The sequence below is a fragment of the Plasmopara halstedii genome (assembly GCF_900000015.1).
Source record: "Plasmopara halstedii genome assembly, contig: Scaffold_444, whole genome shotgun sequence".
Classification (NCBI taxonomy): domain Eukaryota; phylum Oomycota; class Peronosporomycetes; order Peronosporales; family Peronosporaceae; genus Plasmopara; species Plasmopara halstedii.
The window spans coordinates 969,393-994,493 of record NW_020187364.1 but is presented as its reverse complement, the minus strand read 5'-3'; the positions used below and the strand labels follow the sequence as shown (position 1 = coordinate 994,493).

Genomic DNA, 25,101 nt, shown 5'->3' with positions numbered 1-25,101 from the left:
CGATGATCGAGATGAATAGGCCTAGATGTAGAACAGGGTAGCGAATTAAGAACCTAAATATATTCACTTCGGTTTTTACCAACAAACCAACATACATGCACGATGTCTTGGTAATTGCTTACGTAGTACAGCAGGGAAATTTTGTTATACTCTGCGCACTCGTTCTACAAGCAGAAACACTACGCAACGATCACAAGCGCCCTTTAATAAGCCGATAATTACGGACAGCTCAATATACTTTCGTCAAGAGCATCAAATTTTTCAATTGATGCTCTTGACCAAATTTTTCCATGGCGTTTAAAGAAGTTCAAAATTGGTAACATGACTCTGTCAAGACGCCTTAACATACAAGTCTCGTCCTTGCCAGGAAGTCTTCAGAGCAGCTGCTAGCATGACGAAAACATTACGAATGTTCCTTTTCAAAGCACATAGTTGGTGCCTCATGTACCGTCATCAACCGAATTTAGCAGCTTTGGAAAGGATATGCAGATTTATGTCCAACGCATGAGTAGGTACTCTAAATAGTCATTAGACTCAATTGAGCCATACAGATGCACGATATTGGTGTTTTGGACTAGTTGCGATGGCAGGCATCGAGTATAGTCTGACCAGGACATGAAATCATGAAAGGAGTACAAGTGGTGGTGTGTTTTTGATGAAAAAAGCTGTATCAGCTTGGAGAAATCAAGCAGCGGACGGTGGCCTTTTAAGCTACGGAGTCTGTTTACACGCGCTATTGAACGCGACACACGAGGCGGTATGGCAAGTATTGGCCTAGATTTATGTAGACAATCAAGGCGCCATTGCGTTGGATGATTATTAACAGCTGCATAAGCGCACTGAAGTTCAATGGCACTCGCCATCACACTTTATGTCTGGGAATTTTGAGCATGCTGTAGAGGAGCTCCACGAATGCATTGGAGACCACTCTGACGACCAAACAGATCACTGCGATGCAGTTACAAAGTTTTGAAATCAAGTTATGATCAAGTTGCAATCGTCACGAGATCGAGCAGTGGTGTTGCCAGAGCAAAATCCGCGATATCGTGTTCATGCGCAGAGCGCAGAGCATACTGACCAAGTATTGATCAAATGTCGGATTAGTACGAAAAAGGCACTGCTAATGATGACATCAGAATGACGTAAGTAGCTGCTAGAGTTTCTGGTATTACGGATTGGCGTCTAGGTAGGCAGCAATAGATTTTTAAAACTGTGGAATATGATTTGCCCGCATCAGTTAGCGCACAAAATCCCATCAGTTGCCCAGGAGATACCATATTGGAAGCCTCTCAATTACTCTTGCTTCGATAAATAATATTTCATTCAAAGGTAAAGCGAGACAAGGAACGGATCAGGATATCCAGCACTATGTACAAGGGTAACATTTGCCCCAAATTGAAACTAGCTCAGATTGATACTAATCAAATACGCAGAGCTCTCCACGATAGTAAAGCTGTATATACTCCATCCATTATGTGACTTAAGCAGCGCACGAATTTTTGAAACCTCTATTATTTCATAGTCACATATTCCTTATTCATACAGCGCCAAGTATAATACTTTATCATGACCCTACACTTCCTACTTTTCATCCTGGTTCTAAATCTGAATGATAATGGTGTAATATGCACGCATGACATAATTTCCTTCGAGCTCTGTGTCGTCCTACGTGACGCCTGACTGAAGTGGCTGGGAGCCGCGATCTCCAGTTGGTACGGAATTAAGTGAGCAAAGGTCATGGTCGCCGGGGTTGATTGATGGTAAGATTTTGGTTGCAGAAGATGGACTGTTAATCACATTGCCAGTGTTTATACTGTAGAGACGAATTGGAGTTCCTGAATGCCGTGATCTCAACTATACAATCCTATAATAACAAACGTCTCGCTACAGATCCAGCTTTTGATATCATTTTGTATTCTCTGAGCTTCGCTCCGTAAGACGATACTGCTGGATCAGCGGTTGGTGCGCAAAGCGTTCACATTTTCAAGGCTCCATTTTTTGACAAGTAAATCTACTCACTCGTGAATAGAGCGGCTGAATAAGTCTTAACGAATGCTCCTTGACTCCATAAACCAGGAAGAAGGTTAAGTGATCTTTGGATTATCTTTTCATGATGCACGCAGGGAGTGATAATACGCTGAGATCTTCAACCTGGTACAAACACTGTTACGATTGAGAAGCATGTCCAATTCTTCACAAATGATGAGTACGCCATTCGGCGTAATTGAAAGCACTAATTGAAATGACCTACTCACTATCCTCAAAAATTCGACATTCCCCGAAGACTATTTTGTCGATGAGATATCAAATAGACCTACCATCAATGTTGTATCTCGATCGTAGTATTTTGATGGGTTTGACCTGGCTCTTGCAGCCATATTGTGTCATACGTAGAACCCTTTAGCAAGATAACATCATTCTGAAGGGTCGATGTCTGGGGCGCCTTCTTCCATACAAATACGAGGCGTATCAGCGAGAATAAGAAAATATTCTGTCCCCGTGCTTTATTTCGTCAGAAAGTAAACAGCAACAATGAATAGTAATGAGCTAAATTATTTCGGCACAAAGCTGAATTCAATTAAGGATGTTTTGCAGGGCAGCTGGTTGATCGCACCTTGTACAGTGCTTTCGACATAATCGATCGATATCATGCTCGTCAGTGGTATTCCCCACTGTGAATAGTACTTTGAGCAAGATTCCATCGGAGTGGCCAATTCCTCAAAATTAGTATCAAATGGTGGTGAAATGTCACAAAAAATACGGTGATGTAGGCTATGAAGCTCATAAGTGCATCTAGATGGCTTATTAGGATCCGAAATGGTTTATCCATTTCGTTGTGACACTTCAATCTCTGCCGTCGCCCCTCCTTTTCTCCATCTGATGCCAATAGACATGTACCTGTTAGTTGTGCGAATTTCGCTTGCTCAGAGCAACAAAGAACAATCATCCTGTTCAGAATAATGATATAATATGCAGTTTTTCATTGTCAGAATCAGGATAGTCGCCACCGACTATGCGTCGTTCCTCACACAACCGTCTCTTGTAGCGAAGGGTAAGATGGCAACCATCCTGCGTTAGGTATAGCATTAGTAATAAAATACGATTTTGGCCGACTTAAACAGAGGCTGATGTGCTTTCTCCTCTCCCGACTTTGATTTGCATGTCACAATTTGTTTTGGTTGCAGCTCGCCAGTAAAAATGCTTACCCTCGCGTGAATTACGTATACCGGCTCGTTTCTCGAAGAGTGAAGTAGCTTGTATTATCTGCTTCAATTGTGACAATGATGTTAGTGCCACTACATATGATTTGATTACGTTTAAAAAAAGAGCAGTGGCTGCACTACAAAGCTTTCACGAATGGCATAGGCGATGAGTCGAAACCTGGCGATTCTTTTGCACGACCCTCGGCTGTGTGCACCTCACCACCCTCAACAATTGAGGCATTAATGCTCCTGTCAATGGTGCCCTTTCACTTAAGGGAGGCTATGTAAAAGGTATTTGTAACCGAGTAGTTGAATGGGAGTTTTCAGCGTTATAAATTGCTTGACACTTACAGTAATGTTTTATTATCGCTATGTAAGCCATGAGACTATATTTAAACGACGACAGCTTGTAAGCCTAACCGGTTTAACGGTTTAGTGGGCTGAAATGTGTTTGGGGAATGCCCACGTCCACATTCCTATTTCTGGTCGTACGACTCGAAGCAAAGGTCGCGGGCTTAGGGCAAATCCCGTGGCGAAAAATTGTTATGCAAACCTTGAGGTTCTAGTACCAGGTACGCTATCAGAAAAATGGTACTTTAATAGAGACATTTGTCGGACAAAACCAACCTAAGGAGTCAAGCAGAATTATTTTGTGGCTTATAATAATGCGATACATTGCAGTTGTTATTTTGGCAAATTACTTCTATGTGACATTGAATTCTACTTTACGATTGATTCCCAGACACCTTAGAGGATCGTCCACAACCAAAAACAGTTCCTTAACATGTTCTTTGCGCATTTTTGTGACCGCAAAATCATCGATTAAAAAACTTCAACTGTGCAAATCTCGATGGCAACACGTTGCACTTGATATCCCTCAACTTAATCTTATAATGGTGTTTAATGAAAGAGTATTATATGTGAAAATGCCCCATAAATGATCACATGTGTGTGTCGGGAACAACAAAGTATGCTTTATAAATATTCGTAATGTAGCTGGCGGCTCAAAGGCCAAAAGCAAAACATGGTCGCGCGGAATTGTTCATCGGCTACGAAAATGCGGTGGTGTGACACCATGACTTATATATCGGGTTGGTGTCTGCAGAAGCATGAATAACTTTCACAGATCTCCGTAAATCAAGCCCTTTTGTTAAACGCGTTAAATCATCAGAATTTTCTCAGAGTTATACATTAATGAAAAAGTGGCTGCAAGGCGTGTAAGAGTCGGCTCCAAAGTTGGACTTGTTCTGACATTTGCGCAAGCGAAATCCGGTACTAAGGCTTCAATTTGTTACAAATCTGACGTTTTGACCAAAGTAAGTTATCAAATGGAGCGTCCAGCTTACTCAAATGTTGTTGAAGGACTGGCACTGAACTATTTCCAAATTGTCTGCGCGGTGCGATGCCTATTGTCGCCGTTATCCGCAAAGTTGTTCACGTTGTGTTTCCACCGCCATGGTGATTTTTTTATATTGGAATATCGCACTTACTACAATTATCCAATGTTCAACCCACATTCGCGATCAACTTAAAATGTTTTGGTCAATGGTACGGCCTGCATGCAATGTAGCCACAGACCATTTCTCTCGGTCAATGAAACGCCGTGGATGCATTCCGCTTAGCGGTATATCTGTGAATTGGGCTTTTTCGATTAAAGAATTTAGATCAAAATATTTCAGACAGTAGATTAAAATATCTCACATTTATTTTATATACGTAACACTATATTAATCGGAATCGTCGAACGGATGAACGGAGACCGCGATGTTCTACTTGGTGTATGACATTGTGCCACTCTTGTGATTAGAGGCATACCTGGTTATAAAGCTACCTGAAAGGCTCTTTGTATTGCTCCTGAGTAAAGTGTACAAGCCCATCCATGGTGGGCTTATTAATACAGACTATTTAGTATGATACTTCGTGGGCTCGATTTACACAGCGATTCCTTCGCACCTGGCACCACTTGTTATCCATCCGACGGCCTAGCATTAACAAATCTGTATCTTCTGTGGAAATGACATAGGGTTTATTTGACTAGATCACATGGCACATTTTGACACGCTTGATAAGCTTCTGCTTTATATGACTTCCAAGTAGGACAGATATTTAGCGGCCTAAGATCGGAAGCGGCAGTTAAGCGCCGACAAGCACACACTAATTATAAGATTGTGGCCATCAGAAACCTTCAGCAACACCTTCACGAGGCGCCGATGGGAACACTGCCGACTTCAATCATTAGGCTGGGTATATCAAATACAAGGTCGGAAGGTATTTCATACCGACAAATTGATCCGAAAGTGCGATCATGTGCGAAAAGGAGCGACAGTGCATAACATTAGTGAGTTCGCCCCACGTGAGAGATGGCACTTCAATGTAGTACCTCTGACGCATTCCTAAGATGGTAGATGCTGAAGTAACAGATGTCGCAAGTGTCCCACAGTAAAGCCCACATTTACCATGACCTCTTCTTCACAAAATCCACTAGCTTAATAAATACCGATACTTTGATTTTTTATGAATATTAATTACTGCAATATGAGATATGTACATTCGAACAGTACTGATTAGTAATATTCGTAGTAAATGTGTAAGGTATGGGCATACAAGATTATATTCTTTTCCCCGTTACACTGCCCCGCTAGGATGTGTGCCACACTTGAATTTACACTTATTTTGTCTATTTAGAATACTATGCAGAAGTTACCGCTTCTCGAGTATCCACTGCGCCTAGCTTTACATCGTCTCCTTTTTTTCGTCGATGCTTTTCTCTGAACGTACGCGCACTAGAAGTTAGATTTCATGTACCAAATTGAGCGATTTGTCGAGATACCGCTAAAAGCACGATCTGTGTGTCCAACGTGCCAAATATTTTTGATGAGGATGCTGGTGTGTCCTCCGATAAAAAACAATCCCAATGCATCTCTTCATTCCGGCCAAACATCATCGACCAAGCGAGTCCAAAGGAGAAGGCGCTCGCTGTGTTCAGCGTCTCCGCTGCGCAAATTTTGAGCGAACAAAGCTCTTTGAGCTTCGTCATTGCTCTGCTTGGCTTAGGCAATTCCCGCAGCTCCGAAACGCGTTGCTGTGACAGATCAGAAGGTAATTTAGCTGAAGGGAGATGTAAGATACATAGCTACGCTTGCGACAGCGATCGCTAAATTTGAATAATTTGTTTTGTGGGATTGTGGCATGATATAATGATGCCCATGGAGAACGCAGAATTTCTTATATTATCGTTGGGGTGCGACGAGTAGCAGTAAAGTTTTCTTTGATGCAATCATAATGCGCAAACGTAATTTGGTCATGGAGACCGCAGATCCGCTTGTGTATACTTGCATTCAAGGAATCCTTACTCCCCAACAACATAATTGAAGGATATAAGAAGGGCAGATGTAGAAGTGATGTGTGCTTGTGTGTGCCAATGCAGAAATGAGTGTATTAATGTTAGACGCAATTGTGTGGGCCCACGCGCAACTACCTTGCGGGCCACACTATATACTAAACCTAAGTTTAGAGCTACCAACCCATCCTATGGTATGTGAAACACTCTAACTAAGCCTTTGCGCGAACCTAAAATTAGTACACACTTTAATTTGCAGACATATGCAGTCTGAACCTTAAAGGTTAAACAAGCACTAATCATCCTTAGTGGGGATTGAACTCACAACTTGCCATTTAGCATCACGATACTAAACCACTTGAGCCAGTCACCATAACTCATGAGTTAGTGCAAGCATTGACTACAGCAGCATACTTAACAATAATTGCATGTGTGTCCGCTGTCGTTGGGACCGGCGTGTTGCTATATTTTCTGGCTCCCAACAAAAGCTTTTTGCCCTTGCACATCACGCACAATTTCATCAAGATTGCTTTCTCTGCTTTTGTTGCGAGGTGTGTCGCCGGCTGATATTGCATGGCAAATTCGATCAACAGTACCTGCTCCACTAAGACCGGGACCACTTTGTGATGGTGCCAAATTCAGTTGGGGATCCACCCAATCATTCCTGTAATTTGGGGTTAAGGCCTATAAAGACATACAAGACATACATTCCAGTGTACGTCGCTTACGCATTGGGAGGTAGCAGCTCGCACCAGCATTCCGGTCTCTCTGTGCAAGGGCTTGGGAGAATATTCCCAAAACGCGATTCATACGTTCTGACCGACCATCTGTAAGCGGTAATTAGCAATTAACATGTCTAATTCGGGGCCGCGCACCTTAAACAATGTTCATTGAATTTATCTGTAAAATGCGGGCCTCTCATTAATACAAAACTTAAGTACGACGTGCTGGTTGAAGAACCTATCATAGGTCAGATTAACTTCACGCTACTGTTGACACCAGCAAGCTGGAAAATTATGCCCGGAGCGTCCCCATCGACCACAAGACCATAACTCCCGTACGCATTTTCTGAATTGCCGAAAATTAAGGCTAAAATGATGGAATGCAAAAATGTATGAAGCTGGTGACCGGCCAAGGGTACTGTCGGATTCGACGAAGGGTCAATCTGTTGACATGGTTCATGTATGCGCACACATAGACATACCCACTTATACATGCTGGGCCACCAACATAGCGCTCTCCGAGCAGTATGTATTCTCTGTTCTTAATTGGCGGCCCAAGGGGGTCTCATATGCCATACCTGAAGAGGCACCACTGTATGGTCAGCGTCATGTTGGTATGTATTGTATTTGGGATAAGGCAGGTGTATAACTAAATAAGACTACCCAGCCCTCTAGTTTCTTGCTTTTCAAGAATTATGCAGTGCAACACATTTTTGTCGCACCTGTACGCTGTAAATATCGCCATATCATTTTGCGATGTAACCGTCGTGACATGCGACATATCATAGTATTTGTAAGTGTTTAATGTCATTGAGTGCATCCGAATACATGTGCTCTGAACGACTATATACAAAATATATCGTCACGAATGGTTTGTGCATATCATAATATGTTTTGACAGCAGCGTTACCAACCGATTGAACTACACTAGTAAAAATCACTAGTGTAGTCCCAGTGGTGTAAGCAGCCATCCCCCAAAAGTTGCCATCGGAGTACTCACCGCAGCGAGAGAAAGTATATTGTGTCTTTCATGAGGCGCTTGAGAATATCAATCAATTCGTTCAAAAGCACTGAACATAGCTTTACCGATGCTGGTCTCGAGCCCATCCAATTCTTAGCAATCAGGGTGGAACAATGGCTGTATTTAGCTTATTGTTAGTATGCACATTCGGCCACTTGCTGCTAGCCTTTCTAACACACTACGTCGACATCGAAGGGAAGATTTAATTTCTTTTACCAAGCCTCATCGTGCTTCGCAAAGAAATCTGAGAAATTACGTCACAGCGCCCTGAATCATTTCATTTTCATTATGCGCACCCCTATAGGAGGTAATTCGCGTAAAGGTCTCCTTTTCATACGTTGTGGAATAGCTTCAACCAAATCCAAACAATTAGTAGGCCTCTAGAGTACAGCTGTCTCACATCTCGTACTCATTAATCTGTAAGTGCCCTTAATGCCAGATCCATACATGACGGGCGATGAGACCAGCTTCTCCTCCAGTTTCATTGTAAAACTTTGATGGTTTTCTTGACTTGCTATTCCTTGCACGTATCCTCGAGAAATTATTTCATAAGCACTATAACAGCTTCCACCGAAGCAGTGAGGGGGAGACTTAACACTTCTAGAACTAATGTGGTAATTATGTATATATCCAAATAACCTTCTCCGCATTCTTTTGTCGAACTTTACTACTCTTACTGTCGATCTATGGCACAACACATTTGACTCAACAGCACCGTCATATACGATTAAGACGAAATGAATTTCATAGCGAAGAGGCCCTGGTATTATTCTAAAAGTGACTTACATTCGCCCTAAGCTCCACCAACTCTTGCACAGCAGACTGTGACACTCAGTCCTTTCTACTAGTCTCCGGGTCAAACTCATGGACACTAGCTTATAGTCGCCTTTTTTCGTCTCATCTAACGAGCGCGGATGCTATAGCTTCCGCATTCCAAGATCTGTTTGAGGTACCGATCAAAACTATTGGGTTCAATTTTGGAAGATTGACGTCCTGAATAGGATATATCACATCATTTTGCCCGCGTTAATTTTACATGTTCTTTTGGCAGAGGTCAGTTCATGATGCACAAACTCTTATCATATAGAATTATGTAGCAATTAAATGTCTACTTCCCATCGACCCATGCCTTGTGGCGTTCCAGAATCGCCGTACCTACGATGCGGTCAAATGTCGAAACCACGTCTGGATAAGACAAAGCTTCACGTAGACAAAGGCCTCAAGCATCACATTCTGTTTCCAATGTATCCCTCATACGATGTCTAGATAATACCGTATTTGGCGTCTTCAATGCCTCTGCACACTGTCTTATGTTTCTTTCAATCGCGCTGTACGTATATATCAAACTACCTTGAAAGTTTAACAGCTTCACGAACATCGACCAGCAAACTATTGCTATGAGCCCATCCTCACAAATATATAGTATTTATTTAACACTGACTTCCATTGACTACGACTGCTACGAGAAATACAATGATCTAGTTTTTACCAGCAAGCTCTCCTGCGCCTACTGAGACTTGATTTTCCCCCGTATGGGGTGTGCCGGCTGTCTGTGCATGAAAGGTTGGCGTTTTGTACTCTTTAGCCGAGCGCGAAGGAGATTACACAAGGTGCAGATTTTTTGTAGTTTCACAGATGAAACATATGCGAGTCCCACAAAAGAGCTCGGCAGATACGATAGATTTCTCTTTCTCCTAATCAAGCTTTGGTCCGGTGCCTCTAGCACCTCTACTTCCAGCACTCCAACCACTTTTGCGGAAGCATAGTCCGTTCTTAGTATTGTAGCGAGTCATGCTACTCCTTCCTCCGCATCCCTTCATTGGCATTATGCTCCAAATTAAATGCAAAAACTTTGTGAAAATACCTTATATCATACAGTAGGATCAAAATTTGACTCTTATTAAGGATTCCTTCACCGTGCTATAGCAGAGAGTGTAATAGCTGAAGTAGGTCCGCAAAATCTTTTGTTTATTTGTACAGAAATTTGCGAGGCTGAACCATCATTGCTTTTTTTCGCAACATACTTCTCCAGAGCAATACAAATTCTGTTTATGCGTTCAGTACTTGTTGCTTTTTTAAGCTTTTATGGCCACATCCATAGTGGAAGTCAATTCTATATTTTGAGATTGAGCTCACGACCCATACGAGATCTTACAGTCTATTTGTTTTCTTACACATTGTTCGAAAGGCATTTCTTTATTTTCAGAGCACCAAATCGATATCCGTTTTGACAGTCTCAACCCAACTAATTTTATTTTCAGGATTGGATCAGGACTACTTCGCTTAAATGCTTTGACCAAAAATAATTGACCACGACTATAAGCCATTCCGCCGCATACTAGTAAGCCTTCAACTTACCAGAGCATTACCGCGGAATCACAGGGTAGAAGGGCACACATTTTCACCCTTGCAATGACGATCTTCTTTAACTGGAACCATGGACTTGGCTATTTGTTAACCTCGAGTACCTTCAATATTTTCTAAATATATGTTGCGCATTCATCAAGTTATACCATTGATACTTGGAGGAAAAATCTTAGCAACTCCACGCTAACTTTTTGCCTTCTAGTTGATATTCAAACTTTACATTAAACCTTATCTTCAGACGATTTTGGCTCTAGAGCTTTCTCCTTGGAGTATGTCAAAGTCGATTTGCCATTCGTGTTAACCCAATTTACGTCACATCTTTCGTTAAGATATGATGGTATTTTTCGAGTCAGCGATCGACAAAGTTTTTGCTTCAAGAACTACCGGCTAGCCTAGTTTATGCTGATCTTCACCATAGTGTCGTCTCATTCCAAGATCTCTGCATAACAAAAATTTATAGTTAGATTTTGTAACGAGTCCCCCTGGACAGTATCAAAAATTTAGCACAAGCCATCAACGTTCGGGCCCTGTGGTTTATACTTCCTCATTGTATTATTTTGGCTTGAACCCACAATCCCGAAAGTCGAACAGATATATATATAGCACACTGCACCATTATATCCGATATTTGAAGAGATTCTGCAAATATTAATTTTGCACCTTAAGTTCACTAGAATTTACAGCATGTATTTTACCAAAATCGAGACGTCAACAATCACTAAGGTGCTCGTTCAGCTTTCATTTCGAACGCCATCGGGATTAGTGCAATAAATGTGGTAGCTAGGCACCTTGCTAAATAAAATTTAATTATCTGTTGGTTTAAGCATCCAGCTGCAGCAACTTGGTGTCGAAGCCATTAGCAACACAGGATAAGCCAACTTATTAGACAACACAGACCAGCTCCATTCCCTTATTGCCGATATCCAGCTGCCCTATTCCTGAACGTTGAATGACCAAGTCGCGCTGCTCCAGCATGCTATACTAACCACACCGTAGTACACGGATAGTGTATGTGCTATTTTCCACAATTTGGCTGTAAAGGCCAGATAAAGTTCGCCATCGCGACCTTCCTGAGTGATTCTACTTCTCAAAAATCGACAATTCCGGTCACAGACTGGTGGTACACTCCATGATCGTAATATGGAATAGATCGCAAGAAGACAGAAGACTTAGCGGACGCTTTGCCGGTACATGCACTTGTTTGCAGGATATAGAGTATGCGAAGATGTCGACTCCCAGCTGGGGGTGAGTAATTTTGTGGGCTTTGACCGGCCATGTATACTCCAGTGACTAACAAACCGATCACCCTATACAGATTTTTACAGCAAGCGCCGTTTGTACGGCATATAAAATGGAGGATAACAACGCGGGCCAATAAAAATGACTTTGACAAAGTGTCAATGCCACTTCTGTACAATATATTAAATTACCCTATGAATTCAGGGCAGAGTATTTGCTACAAGAATCACCAGCACTAGCCCAGCAATCTAATCAACGACACATCTCGATAGCAGAAGACACCTACTACATATGCGGGTGTATGCCAGCACCTAAGGAAATTCGCCACAACGATACAAAAGACAGAAGACTCACGAGCATATAACACACGCTACTGTAGAACTTTTTCATGGCCTATGAACGTTTCTTGAACCTTTAATGATATGCCCGGGGCTTCGTCTAAGTTAAGCATTTTCATGTTCTTTCCATGGCTGTCGTTGGAGAGCACTCATTTGATGACCTCACAATGGCCAAGACCTATAGCACACTTTCGCCCCCACGCTAACCACTTCTGCTACAGCAACAACTTGGTATTAGAAAGCAAGATACTGAGCTTTGGAAGTGAGTTATGAACCTCAACATACCGACTTTCCTTTCCGTCTACAACAAAACCTCCTTTACTCGGGCTACACATTTCAGCAGTCATTAGGCGCCAGGACAACTTGCCATTTCGACTGCGACCACAATGAGTTTCCTTGGCATATTTCCCGGCTCTGTCATTTTGCTATTAATTGTGAAAATTACTGCTAAAATCTCCACAACAAGCTTTTGAGAGCGATCTGTCGTCAAATACCATTCTCAATCTTGCACAAGTAAAAAAGCCACACAGACATTTGGCATTGCATCAACTACATGAGCTGATACACAACACAGTGGTCGATACCAGATTAAATTTTGATCTGGTTTCACTACATCAACTTATCTAGAGAATGGCTCGTACACCAGCAGGGCAGATACATATATAATTCATGGTATATGTAGCGGTATATAGGAAAGCAACCTCAGAATGTAACGCAAACTATTGATTAGTTAATTAAGCAACCTCAAATTTGCGTCGTTCGAAAAGGTGGCAGACGAGGAAGTTTAGTAGCTGGCTACTCAAGGCAAGACTTTAGATCATTGCTGACAAAAGATGAGAAACTCACCTGGTCGAATTTGCATAGTTCGTTGACAACGTTGACGGCGGTATCACACTGTATCAGCAACGCTATGTCGGTGATATTTTCGAGCGCTTTGGTATGGAATACTGTACGGCAGTGACAAATCCGTCAGACATGGGCTCTATGCTAGTTTCCAGCGATTCGCATTTAAAGTTGATGCTCCGTTTCGTGAGACCACTTGTGCTATCGCATTCATACAAAAGTGGCTGAGACACGTCCGGACATTGCGTTTTCGATTAATTACGCCGCACCCTTCATGCCAAACCTACAAGATAAGCACTGGATTGTAGCCAATGTACATCATTGGAAATAAGTCATGCGGCATCGGTTTTAAAGTCCGGCGACAAGATGGATTTTCGTGGATATTCTGATGTAGACTGGGGTGGCGATCATACCGAAATGCGATTTCTGGGTATGTATATGCTAATTGGTGCCCATGTGGGCTGAAAAGCAAAGAGTAATTACGTGCACCACCGTCCACCAGCAGTGCGGGGTACGTCGCTTGTGGTCTAGCCATTCATGAGGGCAAGTGAGTATATCGTGTACTCTGCAAATTTCTAGCTGCCACGATAGATAAGTCGTAACCCGAGCTCAAGATAATAACGGATAACCAGTCGTGTATTAAGATAACGGAGAAATAGATGCTCATGGCCGGGTCAAGCACATTGAGATCAAATGCCACTACATTCGTGATGAAGTCAAGTTGGATTACTGCGAGACTGCGCCGCAAGGATTAAATGACAGCTTTGTGAACGCATTAAAAGGGGGCATTGAGGGTACCCGAAGTATCGTAAGTAGTATTGCTTTTACCAATTATCGACTCTCAAGGCCCATCTGTATCAGCTACTCCATCACAACTATAATTAAGTCTAGTTGAGAATGGTTTCGTAAGCAAACTATCACCGAAAGTTGAGTTTAGTATTAAATAAATAAAGATATTCACGACCAATCTGGTTCCTATGTCTGCAATCTGCGCATTAAAGCAAGCACGCGGGATGCCGCTCGGAAAAAGTTACAATGGCAGAGCTTGATCGCATAACAGCCAGCTTCATTGTGACGATTTTGCTTAACTTTCCGCCGCATGAAGATGTGCTCGTTACCATTTAAGTTCAACCTGCGTACTGCTTAGCAGCTACTCAGGAATTCGCGTCAACGTCAGCAGCAAGTAGTGATCGACCATGCGGTCTGTCAAACTATCCGCGCAACGCCTAGTTTGACGGGACAGTCGATATACGTTCTGACTATTTATTATTGTCTGACAACAAGCTGCCACGCACCAATTTGATAAGAAATACAATTTTAAAAGAAGCGCAGCTTGTCACTGCACATTAAGCGGTCTTTTCTCAATGTTTTTTGCATCGGCTAAATACGTCGATCCACAGAAGGAACAAGCCTTGTAACCGCAACAGCATTCGTCGCGCTCTATTCCTGTTATGACCGATCTATGCATATCGTGACTTTCACGCTTGCAGTGGAGCAGGGTGGAATCATCGAACCAGTTGTATTCGTTGGTAACGAGCTAGACATCGTCGTTAATTCCACGACGGGACGCTGAAACACTTTCCAATGGTCTAGGGTACAAATTACAAAACTTCTTGCATCGAGTAGACGAAGGGGACGGCTGGGACGTGGATTGCCTGGTGAGTGCGAAGGAGCTTAATCGAGAATCGGAGAGTCATTAGGACCAATTTATCATAGAGCAACCTGGCATCCTCGCCGATATAAGTGCATTTGTCGCGAAGACCGAGCTATTGACGTGCACTCGTTGGGTTGCTGATCTGGTGCACGGGGGCGGAATCTGGCGCAAGACTAGGCACGGTCGATTGCAGAGTGTGTAGTGGAACTCCAAGCGCAGTGGCTGCTCGTGTGGCGGTCCCATTTGCGCAGTGTCTTCAAAATATAAGGTAGGTGTCAACCTTACTGTGACTCGCATCTTGATGTGGAAGGTTGAGTGGGGCAAATACTGTAATCTTGTGTTTCGCATGTGGAACAATTGTACAAATTTCACATTACACTTGGTGCAATCTTGAATATTCATAAGTATCGAAATGTTTATATTTGTAAACATTATGGAACTCCAGAAAGGAGGAGTTCAATATACGCAGACTACTCGCCGCATATCAGAAAACAAACACAGCTTTATTATGATTTACAGTAGAACGTATCATTTCTTTAGTTAAGTTAAATTGCGATTTAAATATGTGTACCCAAGATATAGAATTACGCACTAACAGTGTTATAATCTTAGGGGTCCTCTGCTACGCTTTATGTAGAAGGGCGCAAACCTATCATCTGTGCAGTCTTCAACGCGGACTCGGTATACAAAGCTTCCTGAAATTTCGCCGCAGAGAATGTCTATGAAACTATATATAATAGTAGTCTATATTTTGTATCAATTCTATCAGGATTTTAGTCTAAATGATTTGTATCAAGATACAAATTATTTTCGCCAACTATATTTTATAAATCAAATCATTGCTTGACGTGCGGCTTTGATACCGATACTTCGGTAATAATGATATTCAAATTTTTTCAAAAGCTCAATCTCCTACAATTGCACAATATTGTTCTTGATACAATGTGTATCATTGTACAGGAGTGCAATGTGTCAGTACACAACATACAGTACGAGATGAGATGTCTGGCAAATCCGAATATAACAATCAAGACCCGATTGGTATGCGTTCGTAGGACGCGAAACCATATGAATTTTGCCCGAAGCAAACTTTTTCTTTGCATCGGTTACTTATACAAGGTAAGGTAGCTGTCTCCCGGGTTGCATAACCTGAAAAAAAGGCACAAATATCTTCTTTGCTACAATCAGAACATAACAAATGGAGACTTCATTACAAGACGTTTTGTGTTCTCTTCAGTGGCTGCCAGATTAATGGGGACGTTACATGTCAAGCTGCACAATTCATCAGGTAACGATAAAGATCAAAGCGTTGAACACGATCCTCTAAGCCCTAGTGCTTAGTCTCGACAGGTAGTAGAGAGCTATGATGTGTACGTAGCTTTTGAAGGATCAGCTCGCAATTCTTCTCTTTTTCTCTCTCAATAAGTCCGACAGCAGCGTCATATGCACAGCGTTCCAAGCACAATTGATACAGGAAGTTGGCCAGTACAAGCCTATTCTGCACGCTACTAAGCTGAAAATAATCAATTGACTCTGTACGTGCTATAGCACGTCCGAAACGGCGGAGATCATGAATAGACTTCATCTGACGCAGAAGAGATGGAAGCGTTTGGCTGTTAGCAGTTCTTGAGATGTTGAGGCTATACATGTATGCAGATATCTAAAAGGACTGACGATTTAGTCGCTATTATTTGTTATCGTAAGCGCACAAAAGTGTTAAGAAATCTCGGTGACCAATCGCTTGAGCATTTTTGTGGTATCAAGTGGATCTTGTATCATTCCCTGCCGCCAACGTTGCGAGCTAGCGAGTGGAGATTTCTATAACGGAACGACCTGCTTGATGGAACTAAGTCTAGACACCCTTATTTAATCCCTTACTAAAGTATGACACTGCGCAGATGCCACATAAACATCACACTCACCCGTTTGAAAGTTTGATAGCAGGGTCGAGCACATTCCGCCACCCATAGATAAAACCACGCAAGCATATTTGCCTTAAAAAGATGCATTGACATGTACAAATTTAACTTGTAATATATTATTGGTGTCATGTTGAAAATGTGGATTGCTGATTGTGGAACATGTGTTTGCAAGCTGACGTACCTTCTGTGTCGCGAATGACAGTCTTGGCTGCAGTGACATGAATATTTTGTGGGTCAATCGCGCAATGAATTTTCGGCATAAACAAGTCTAGCTAATTAGAGCTGTATCTTTTGCTGCTTCACCAACGTCGATTGAAATACCAAACCCACACCGCGTTACAACGACAAAAAAAATTGCGCTGATGCGTGGTGATGCAACAGTGTACGCTCAAAGGCCGCGAATGCCAACAACAAACATAAAGGACAAGCATGTGCGGAGGTAGAAACTCGCCAAATTAGTTTAGGTGGGCGATAAATGTGGATAACCAGATAAATCACAGCTGAAACAAACCGCATGAACTCATGTCAAGAAATTCAAAGATGCGTGCGGTTTTTATGATTAGAAGAAGCAATTTCTGGCAAAAAAAGGTAAACTGGATGAGAACAACGATCGCATGTTTTCGGCGACAGTACTGCTCAATTTATATCAGGCCATCATAAAAGCAGACAGGGCTCAGGAAACAATGTATTTCAGCCTGGATATGGTGATACGTAAACGGCATTGCGAAAAAAAAAGTGTCGGGAATGTCCACTGCGAATCGTGCAGCTTGTGATACAGTGGAAGCTTCCTTGGACAGATTTAAATAATACATACCTGCATTGCTATTGCTGGATGATGACAGAAGCCATTGACACGCTATTGCTCGAGAATTTGTGTAGATAAACAAAATTTGGCCGTCTCACAAACTAGACCAACTATCTCTGAACATCTTCAAAAGGTTAAAAGTACTTTTCGTTTACTATCCTGGATGTCACTAATCTGTCTAGGTCTTAAATCCACCAGCTGTTATTGTCAAAGCTTTGCAGCCAAACTTGTCAAATGTTTAAGAAAAACAGCAAGTTTACTCTAACGCATAGCTTAAATATGTAGTCAATCTACGCCAGGAGATTGTCACTTGGTGGCTAAATTAAAAGATTTTCAACAGAACTGGAAGTACATGACCTTCATTACAGTAATTGACAAAAATTCTTGGGGCGATTACGGTAGTAATATTCAGTGCGTCCTCAAGTGTACATAAAAGTCTCAGTTCGTTGGCTTACAAACTTTCAGTCAAAAATGCACTAGCAGTTTACGTATTGGCCGCAACGTGTCTGGTCAAATCAAACTGTAATGAAGGAGGCAACATGCGCGACGCCTACTGAATTGCAGAACAGCAATGACACCACGCTCTTGGATTTCTTAATGGTAATGATCGTGGGGTGCGTATTATTGACCGTACTTTTTCGCGTGCTGTTTTCGATATTCCCAACGCCATCACGGGGTTTTGGAGCCGGCAACAGTAGTCCCACTACTAGCACAAATGCCCCGCTCAGCCTCAAATCTGTGAAGCGAGCGACCAGTGTGCGTGACCGTTTGGAACGCGAGACTCGCACACGATTACCGCGCCGTTCCACATATTACTCGATGCCTTTTTTTGCTGACACGGTATCCAACAAACAAGAGTTTGTGGAGAGCCTTATGGATCTGGGCGACGCTCGACTTGATGGATGGTTACTCGTTAAGAAAGGCCTGCAGCGTGCTAAACACTGGCAGAAGCGTTTTGTGGTGCTTGACGCGCACGGTAGAATGAGGTATTACCCAAACGCAGATGCTGCGAGGCGCAATTCAAACATCAAAGGATCACTTGCAGTGCACGCTGTAAAGCCCGCGGATCCATTTGAGTTCGGAGCCAACACCCTCGAGGTCAGAGGTACGCTTGGTGGTACCTATTTTTTCAAGGCGGAAGATGACATGGCTGCGCGCTCGTGGCTCTGTGTACTCACGATTCGCGCTATTCAGGGCCATGTCCCCGGACGAATTGATAGCGTGCTCAGCGCTGCGGTTGCTTTACCGCTTATGCAATTACAGGCAGTGAATAACGGAAGTGCTTCTTCGCTCGCGTCGTCATCGTCAATAAAGTTGCTTCCAGCTTCCGAGTCTGATGAAAACAGATTCAATACGTCAAATGCTACAGTCAGTGCAATTAATGCCGTGGGCAACTCTGGCGATGACATCGAGGTCCCTCCCGTGCGTCTTAAATTACACCAATTAGAGCTATTGGTACAAGACATGACTTATGATAAGGACGCATCACTACGCCAGTTCTACGTGGTGGCCAAGTTTAAATCCGACCTTCATGACTACTCTACCGTCCCAGTGGGTCAGACTTCGCCCAAACCCCGAGGTGAAAAGGGCGAAAAAGGAGCCATTGTTAAGTGGAATGAAAAGCTGACATGGCATTTTCAAGATCACGTGTGCTCTGATTGCCGAGAGTGCCGCTCCCTTGGGGCCATTTCGGGTGCATTTTGTGGATTGCCCGATATATTGGTGTTGCATGTGTATGAGATACACTTGCGCTATCTCACAACAAAAATTGGTGAAGTGTCATTGTCTCTTCGCGAATTGCTAGGTTTTACGGGTATGCGAACGGCTCACTTTACGTGCGCTTGGCCCGTCACATCTACCCGTGATGCAATTCTCGGTCGGCTGATGTTATCGCTTAAATATGCAGTGGACAATGCGGGTGGAACTGAATTAATGAAGTTTCTTGTGACGTCGGCCGAAGAGCGCGAACTTGTCGGTGAATATCCGCTTCATTCGTCTTTCACAAGCGCTTTTGACTTTTTTAGCAAATTTTTAGCTGATGGAACGTCGGACCGCTTACGTGATTACTTCAATGAACGAGGTGACACAGAGATTGAAATTGGCGACTGGATCCCATCCAAAGAATTTGGCGGCCAAATACGCACAATGACTTGCCGCTCGCCAACAAATGCTTCAATTGGACCATCTCACACTATGACAACTACAACAGACCACGTGCCTTTTGACGAGGAAGGCGTTAAGGACAATGAGAAACTTGTAATGCAGTCGAAGGTTTTTATGCATGACATTCCGTATGGTGACTGTTTTTCAGTCGAGAAAGTGACTGTTGTGGAACGTGTTCCGTCCGATGATGGAAGTCCAGGAAAGCTTGTGGCCAAAATTTATCTAGGTGTGCCATTTTCAAAAGGTTGTATGTTTAAGTCAAAAATAATTAGTGCGACGCGGGAAGCTATGATGAGTTCTTCGAGGTTGTACTTCCATGTTGTAAACCGATCAATGGAGAGTCCTGGTGCTATGAGAACTGCAATGCCTGCAAAGCCATTTCTGGTTTCCACAAAAGAGGAACGGCAGATTGTGGGTGAGTATGAGTTACATCCTGCAATAAAAGATGCTCTACACTTCTTTGACCTATTTTATGCTGATGATACGCTCTTTCGATGGGAGAACATCCACAAAGAGGCCGGAGACACGGAGCATGTTGTCAGTAAATGGGAAGACTCTGCGGAATTCGGTGGTCAAGTGCGCGAGATGAAATACCGTGCCAAAAGTAATTCTCCGCTCGGACCAGCTTCTACGATGGCAGAACAATTGGTGCATGTTCCGTTCACCTCCCATGATCGCGACAGCATTGATGCAGATCGCCTTGTGATTGAGCACAAATTGACTCTGCTCGAGATTCCATACGGGGACTGCTTTCACGTCGAGACTGTGTATGTGATAGAGCCTCGAACAGATGCAATCGGATCCCCATTGGTCGCTAAAGTGTACATTGGAATTCCTTTTTCGAAAAGCACTTTATTTAAGTCAAAAATAACGTCGGCCACGAAAGAAGGAGTCGTGAAAAGTACAAATATGGTTTTTGAAGGGCTGAAAAAGGTACTAGATACGGAGGATTCTTTGCCGTCAGACGCAGCACCAAATTCCAACGCGGCCGAGAATCATACAACAATGCACAGCAATTCGCGAAGGAGCATGTCGACAAGGGGTGGACCTCGGCGCCGCCCGAGCGTGGCACGCTACAACAGCACCCTCGATGGAAGTGTTGCGCTTGAGGAGATTTTCGAAAATCAGCGGGTCAGCATGTTTGGCAAATGGGCTCCCAACCACCTGCTGCCAACAGACCGACCACGCTTTTCAAATCGAGATGGTGACAAGGCGATGAGCTTCGAGCAAGTATCTCTCCCTCCTCATTGGAGTTGGACAACTCCCTGGCGAATCGACAAAAATTACACAGACTGTGATGAGGAAGGCTGGAGTTACGCAACAGATTTTCCGCGGTTTAAGTTTCATCTGGCCAGAGGTAAGTCAAGCATGAAGCGTTTGGGGGCATCAGTGCGACGCCGTCGTTGGATTCGCATGATGGCGTTCGTGCCAGTGGAGGCAAATAATGACCTTACAAACCCAAATCAGCTCAACATTGGTCGCCGTAATCGTAACCGCGTCAGTCAAAGCAGTAGCAGCAGTTCAATTGGATCTCAGTAAACGAGTCAACATAAATGTAATTTCTTTCGCGTCATTATCTGATCTGACAAGTATTTATATCGAAGCAACAGTCAAAATAGCTTAGCTCAGACTTCTGCGAAATGAAGAGTAACAGGCAGACAACACACAGCGAGGGTGCTGTGCACCTATACTATTGTGTAAGTACATCTCAGAATTATTTAATTCAGACTAGAACTATGTAAACGTTCCGTAGCAAGCAACCTGTCTCCCTTTTTTAAATGACACCGTCTTTATAAATATCGATGTTCCGGTACTTATTAATACACCAAAGTACAAAGCAAACTACTTGCAATTGTACCGTATCGTATATTTTACAATCACATCAAGTATGTTAGTGACAACACTACTTGCCCTGTTACAGCATCCTCCGCCGAGATATGGTCCACGCCGGGGTTCACGCTTGGTTTGTATTCTCAAGATATTTCACAAAGTGGCCGCTCCACAAGCAACCACTACACCCGGGATTCCACTACTCTCTGCAATTCCCCATGTCATCGTACTTGCACCGAAAGTTCCCTCCATTCACCAAATTTTACACTTTGATAAACCCAGTAAAATCGCGATTACGCCTCCCACGCGCTTTTGGTGAGAATCCTGATGTGTATTCCGTTGGGAACGGCCCTACTGACTCTCTGCCCCGACCAATCTCCTTCACCGCCACCAGGCGATCCGCGACCTAGTCGTGTTCCAAGGGGGAAGCGCTCGCAGCTTTTACCATCCCCGCTGCAATGCCTCAAAATTTGTGCCGTTACCACTAGAAATTGTTTTAGCGTCGCATTGTGATGTTCAAGACGATGTTCAGCTTGCCACCTACAAATTGAACCTGGCCCAAGGATCTCCGATTGCTTAACTGCGCGCGTAAGAGTTCCACTGACTGTTGCCTAAACATCACACCTTGACTACGTTTTGAATCGTTTAAAGCCGCTATTTGCGTTGATGCTGAGCATCTTCACATCAATGCATGTGGGTCTTTCGCTAACAGCCAGAACCAACGAGCAGAAATAAATCGCTTCGGGAGCGCTTTCTCAGCCCACAGGTCGCCATTCCCCAGAAGGTCTGTTTGCGCTTGAGATAGCAGCTGCGAGGAAATTAGTGCCCTATGCTAGCGACATGCCTTCGGTACTAGAAGCTTGAGAAAGTATAGCTGCGTATATGACTCAGCTCGCGCAAGAGATGAAGAATTAACAAACCCGCCTTGAGGTTCTACGAACCCGCATTTTCAGCGAAACAGACGTTCGTCTGGAGCGACATCTCATGCTTGACTTCGACGCAGATGTCGAGGCGACAGTTCGTCACCTCAAATTTCCAGTCGTAGCCGCAACCGACCAAGGTCATTCCACCGCAACTTTGATCGCCTCCCACTAGTGGAAAGCGCGCAGCGACAAACAGTCGTATTTTTTCTCCAAGGGAGATAAAGCCGATAACAGGGCAATATTTTCGAATTGGAATCGTAAACTCCCACGAAACGGTAAGATTTCAACTCCACCAGATACTGATAACAAACAGGTGCACCCGCGGGTTATCAAACACTTCACGCGACAGTGGACTTCTTCCTGCAAATAGAGTAGCCAACTAATGAGTAGTGCCGGTTTAGGTCGCCCCCCGCGGCTGGCTCGCATGAGATATTCAGTTGCGGCTTTTTATGATAGTCACAGCATGCGTTCAAGGCTGAGGTGAGGTCGATCTCGGACCAACTTACTTAGCCTCGCCATCGCACTACCTATTTCAGGCGCTTTTAGCGGATTAGAACAGTGTCGTTGCCTCGAAGTAGAAGTCAAAACAGCTACAGAAGATGTAAAGACGTTGTTCTGTCTACAACAAAGCTTTTCACAATCGATTATCTTGTAAGGGTGGGATCGTGGCAAAGCGTTACAAAGTCCACTTAGAAGACAGAGAGTGTTCGCATTCTTTTTGGAATATTTTGAATATAACTCGATAACTTTTTCATTATCCCGTCCACAATCCGATTTAGAGCGGGCGCGACTTAGTCTTTTATACCGCAAACACTGCATATGTAGGTATGTTACTTACAGATATCACAACATTTTCCTCCACAATGTATTCCGATATAATTTGCCCGTCTCTGGGATCGAGGTATTGTTTGTCGTTGTCTTGGTTCTCGGCCGTAGCATCTTGCATCCTTTGCTGGGGAACAATCTCATCGACATTGAATCACTGAATTTGCTACGAAACATAACCTAGCTGACACCAGCAACTTGATTTTGGTCGGAAGCTTATTCTTCACCGAGACCGAAGCCAATTCCTGGCGATATCGATGGTATTCAGAGGCTCACCAAAGTTTATATGTAAACGGGATAAATCGTGTAGAGACATGAGTTATGTTAAATAACGCGGACTCAATGGATAGGAGCTGCTCACTGAAAGAACCGTGTTCTCTCCGCGTAGGCTGTTGTTCTCGACAACACGATTCGCGCCTTCCAATCATCATTTGGATCAGATTTATCAGTGGTTTATATATCCAATCTGGTGCTGAAGATCTTCATTAGTGTCTACCGAGTCTTCGCATAAAAAGGAGAATATCTGTGCAATACAAAGATAAACCGCAAGCCATGTCGGCAAAACACGCTGACAAGGAGCGGCTTGGCTATATCCGCACCGATCACATTGTTGCTAACAGGAACAAAATGAACCATTCTGATCAGATGGGCCACGGTAAATACAAACGGAAAGGTCTTCGAGCTCGTTTCTAGGTCCCACGAAATTTTCCGTTAGACGTTTATCGCACTCGTCTACGTGTATTCGCAATGCGGACGATACCTGTAGTGCTCGCCCCTGGTGAAAGCGCTACAGATGAGTAAACGCTCTTCGAGCGATGGGTGCAACGGCACTGGAACCTTTCCTCACTGCATAACCTGCGGTTGAGACACAAGGAAGTCAACGTGCGTGTGGAGCGAAATCTCCGATTTGAGTTCGCCAAACTCAAGGCACGCCGTCGACTTCCTTCGGATTGTCACCCTGCGACGAATGAGTTGACCCCTAATGGTCCCGCGAGCTCTGTATCTTCGACCGCAAGAGCTCGGGGCCACTGCTTGAGCTCAGCTCATGGCCTTTCTACTTCCCTGGCTATTGCCGGGAAGTGTGGGGCGTCTGACGACGCAGGACGTTTTGATCTTTTCGATCAAAAGTGTCCACTGCGACTGGAAATCTTGCCAAATTGGCTCTCAAACTCCCACGAGTTTTCAGAGTCGGGATATCCCCGCCACTTCACAAGATATTGGGTCTGACCCTGGTGACGACGTTGTCTTACTAGACGTTCCACGTGATAGTTTACGTCACCGTTCTCATCGAGAAAGTCGGTGACGAACGGGTAGACCGCCCCGATGACTCGTGAAGCTATTTAAGCCCTTGAGTACGAGGTCTGTCGTGATCGGAGCTCATCTGAGCGTGATGCTGAAGTAGCATATCGCTATGCGGACGCACGCTCTGGTTTGAGGCACGTCGTGCGCCGGCTGCCTCGCGTTGAGGACTATCGCGCTCTGTCGGAGCGACTCGTAGCCGTGAAGCAGTCAAATGCGTCGCTGCGTGCGACGGTGGAGCGCTTGGCGCTGTTAGAAATGGAGGTTGTAGCTCTCCATGCTCAGAACCAGTTGCTATTTCAGCTTCTGGGTGGCCGCGGGCCCATGGGACCGCTCCGGCGCCAACGCTTCCGCGTTATCTTGCGCCGGATCCCGGTACCGCTTGTACAAGCCCACGTAAAACACCAGGTGGGTGCGCATCCGTTTCGGAAGGTTCAGCGTGTACGCCAGGCCCCGTTTGGTAAGAACCTCAAACGGTCCGATAAACCGTGGACAAGGCTATGTTCTAAAGACAGCAGAGGCTGCATATGTAGACAGTTTGTTTAAAACCAGGTCCCCGACTTTAAAGCTTTCCACGTTGCCTCGTTCTTTTTCATCTGTATATTGT

The 25,101-nt window shown here is 43.9% G+C and overlaps 4 protein-coding genes across 4 annotated transcripts; 1 reads left to right on the top strand and 3 right to left on the bottom strand.

Moving 5' to 3' along the window:
• Nucleotides 1-3,340: 3,340 nt before the first annotated feature.
• On the bottom strand, nt 3,341-4,002 carry PHALS_10148 (uncharacterized protein; the record flags this gene model as incomplete). The annotated part of the gene is made up of 2 exons (XM_024725522.1): nt 3,341-3,452; nt 3,950-4,002. 2 exons carry the CDS (start codon nt 4,000-4,002, stop codon nt 3,341-3,343), a joined length of 165 nt encoding a protein of 54 aa, XP_024576291.1.
• A 1,376-nt stretch (nt 4,003-5,378) lies between these two features.
• PHALS_10147 (uncharacterized protein) lies at nt 5,379-5,594 on the bottom strand (the record flags this gene model as incomplete). The annotated part of the gene is made up of 2 exons (XM_024725521.1): nt 5,379-5,422; nt 5,483-5,594. The coding sequence occupies 2 exons, from the start codon at nt 5,592-5,594 to the stop codon at nt 5,379-5,381; spliced, it is 156 nt and encodes a 51-aa protein (XP_024576290.1).
• A 10,154-nt stretch (nt 5,595-15,748) lies between these two features.
• PHALS_15413 (uncharacterized protein) lies at nt 15,749-16,617 on the bottom strand. The gene has a single exon (XM_024725520.2). The coding sequence runs from the start codon at nt 16,373-16,375 to the stop codon at nt 16,058-16,060; it is 318 nt and encodes a 105-aa protein (XP_024576289.1). The 5' UTR covers nt 16,376-16,617; the 3' UTR covers nt 15,749-16,057.
• Nucleotides 16,618-17,979: 1,362 nt separating this feature from the next.
• On the top strand, nt 17,980-21,156 carry PHALS_10146 (c2 and gram domain-containing protein at1g03370-like; the record flags this gene model as incomplete). Its single annotated transcript, XM_024725519.1, has 1 exon — nt 17,980-21,156. One exon carries the CDS (start codon nt 17,980-17,982, stop codon nt 21,154-21,156), a length of 3,177 nt encoding a protein of 1,058 aa, XP_024576288.1.
• Between the last annotated feature and the right edge of the window lie 3,945 nt (nt 21,157-25,101).

Excerpts from the sequence above, each read along its gene's own strand:
- PHALS_15413 (XM_024725520.2), bottom strand. The coding sequence starts at position 16,375 with ATGTATAGCCTCAACATCTCAAGAACTGCTAACAGCCAAACGCTTCCA.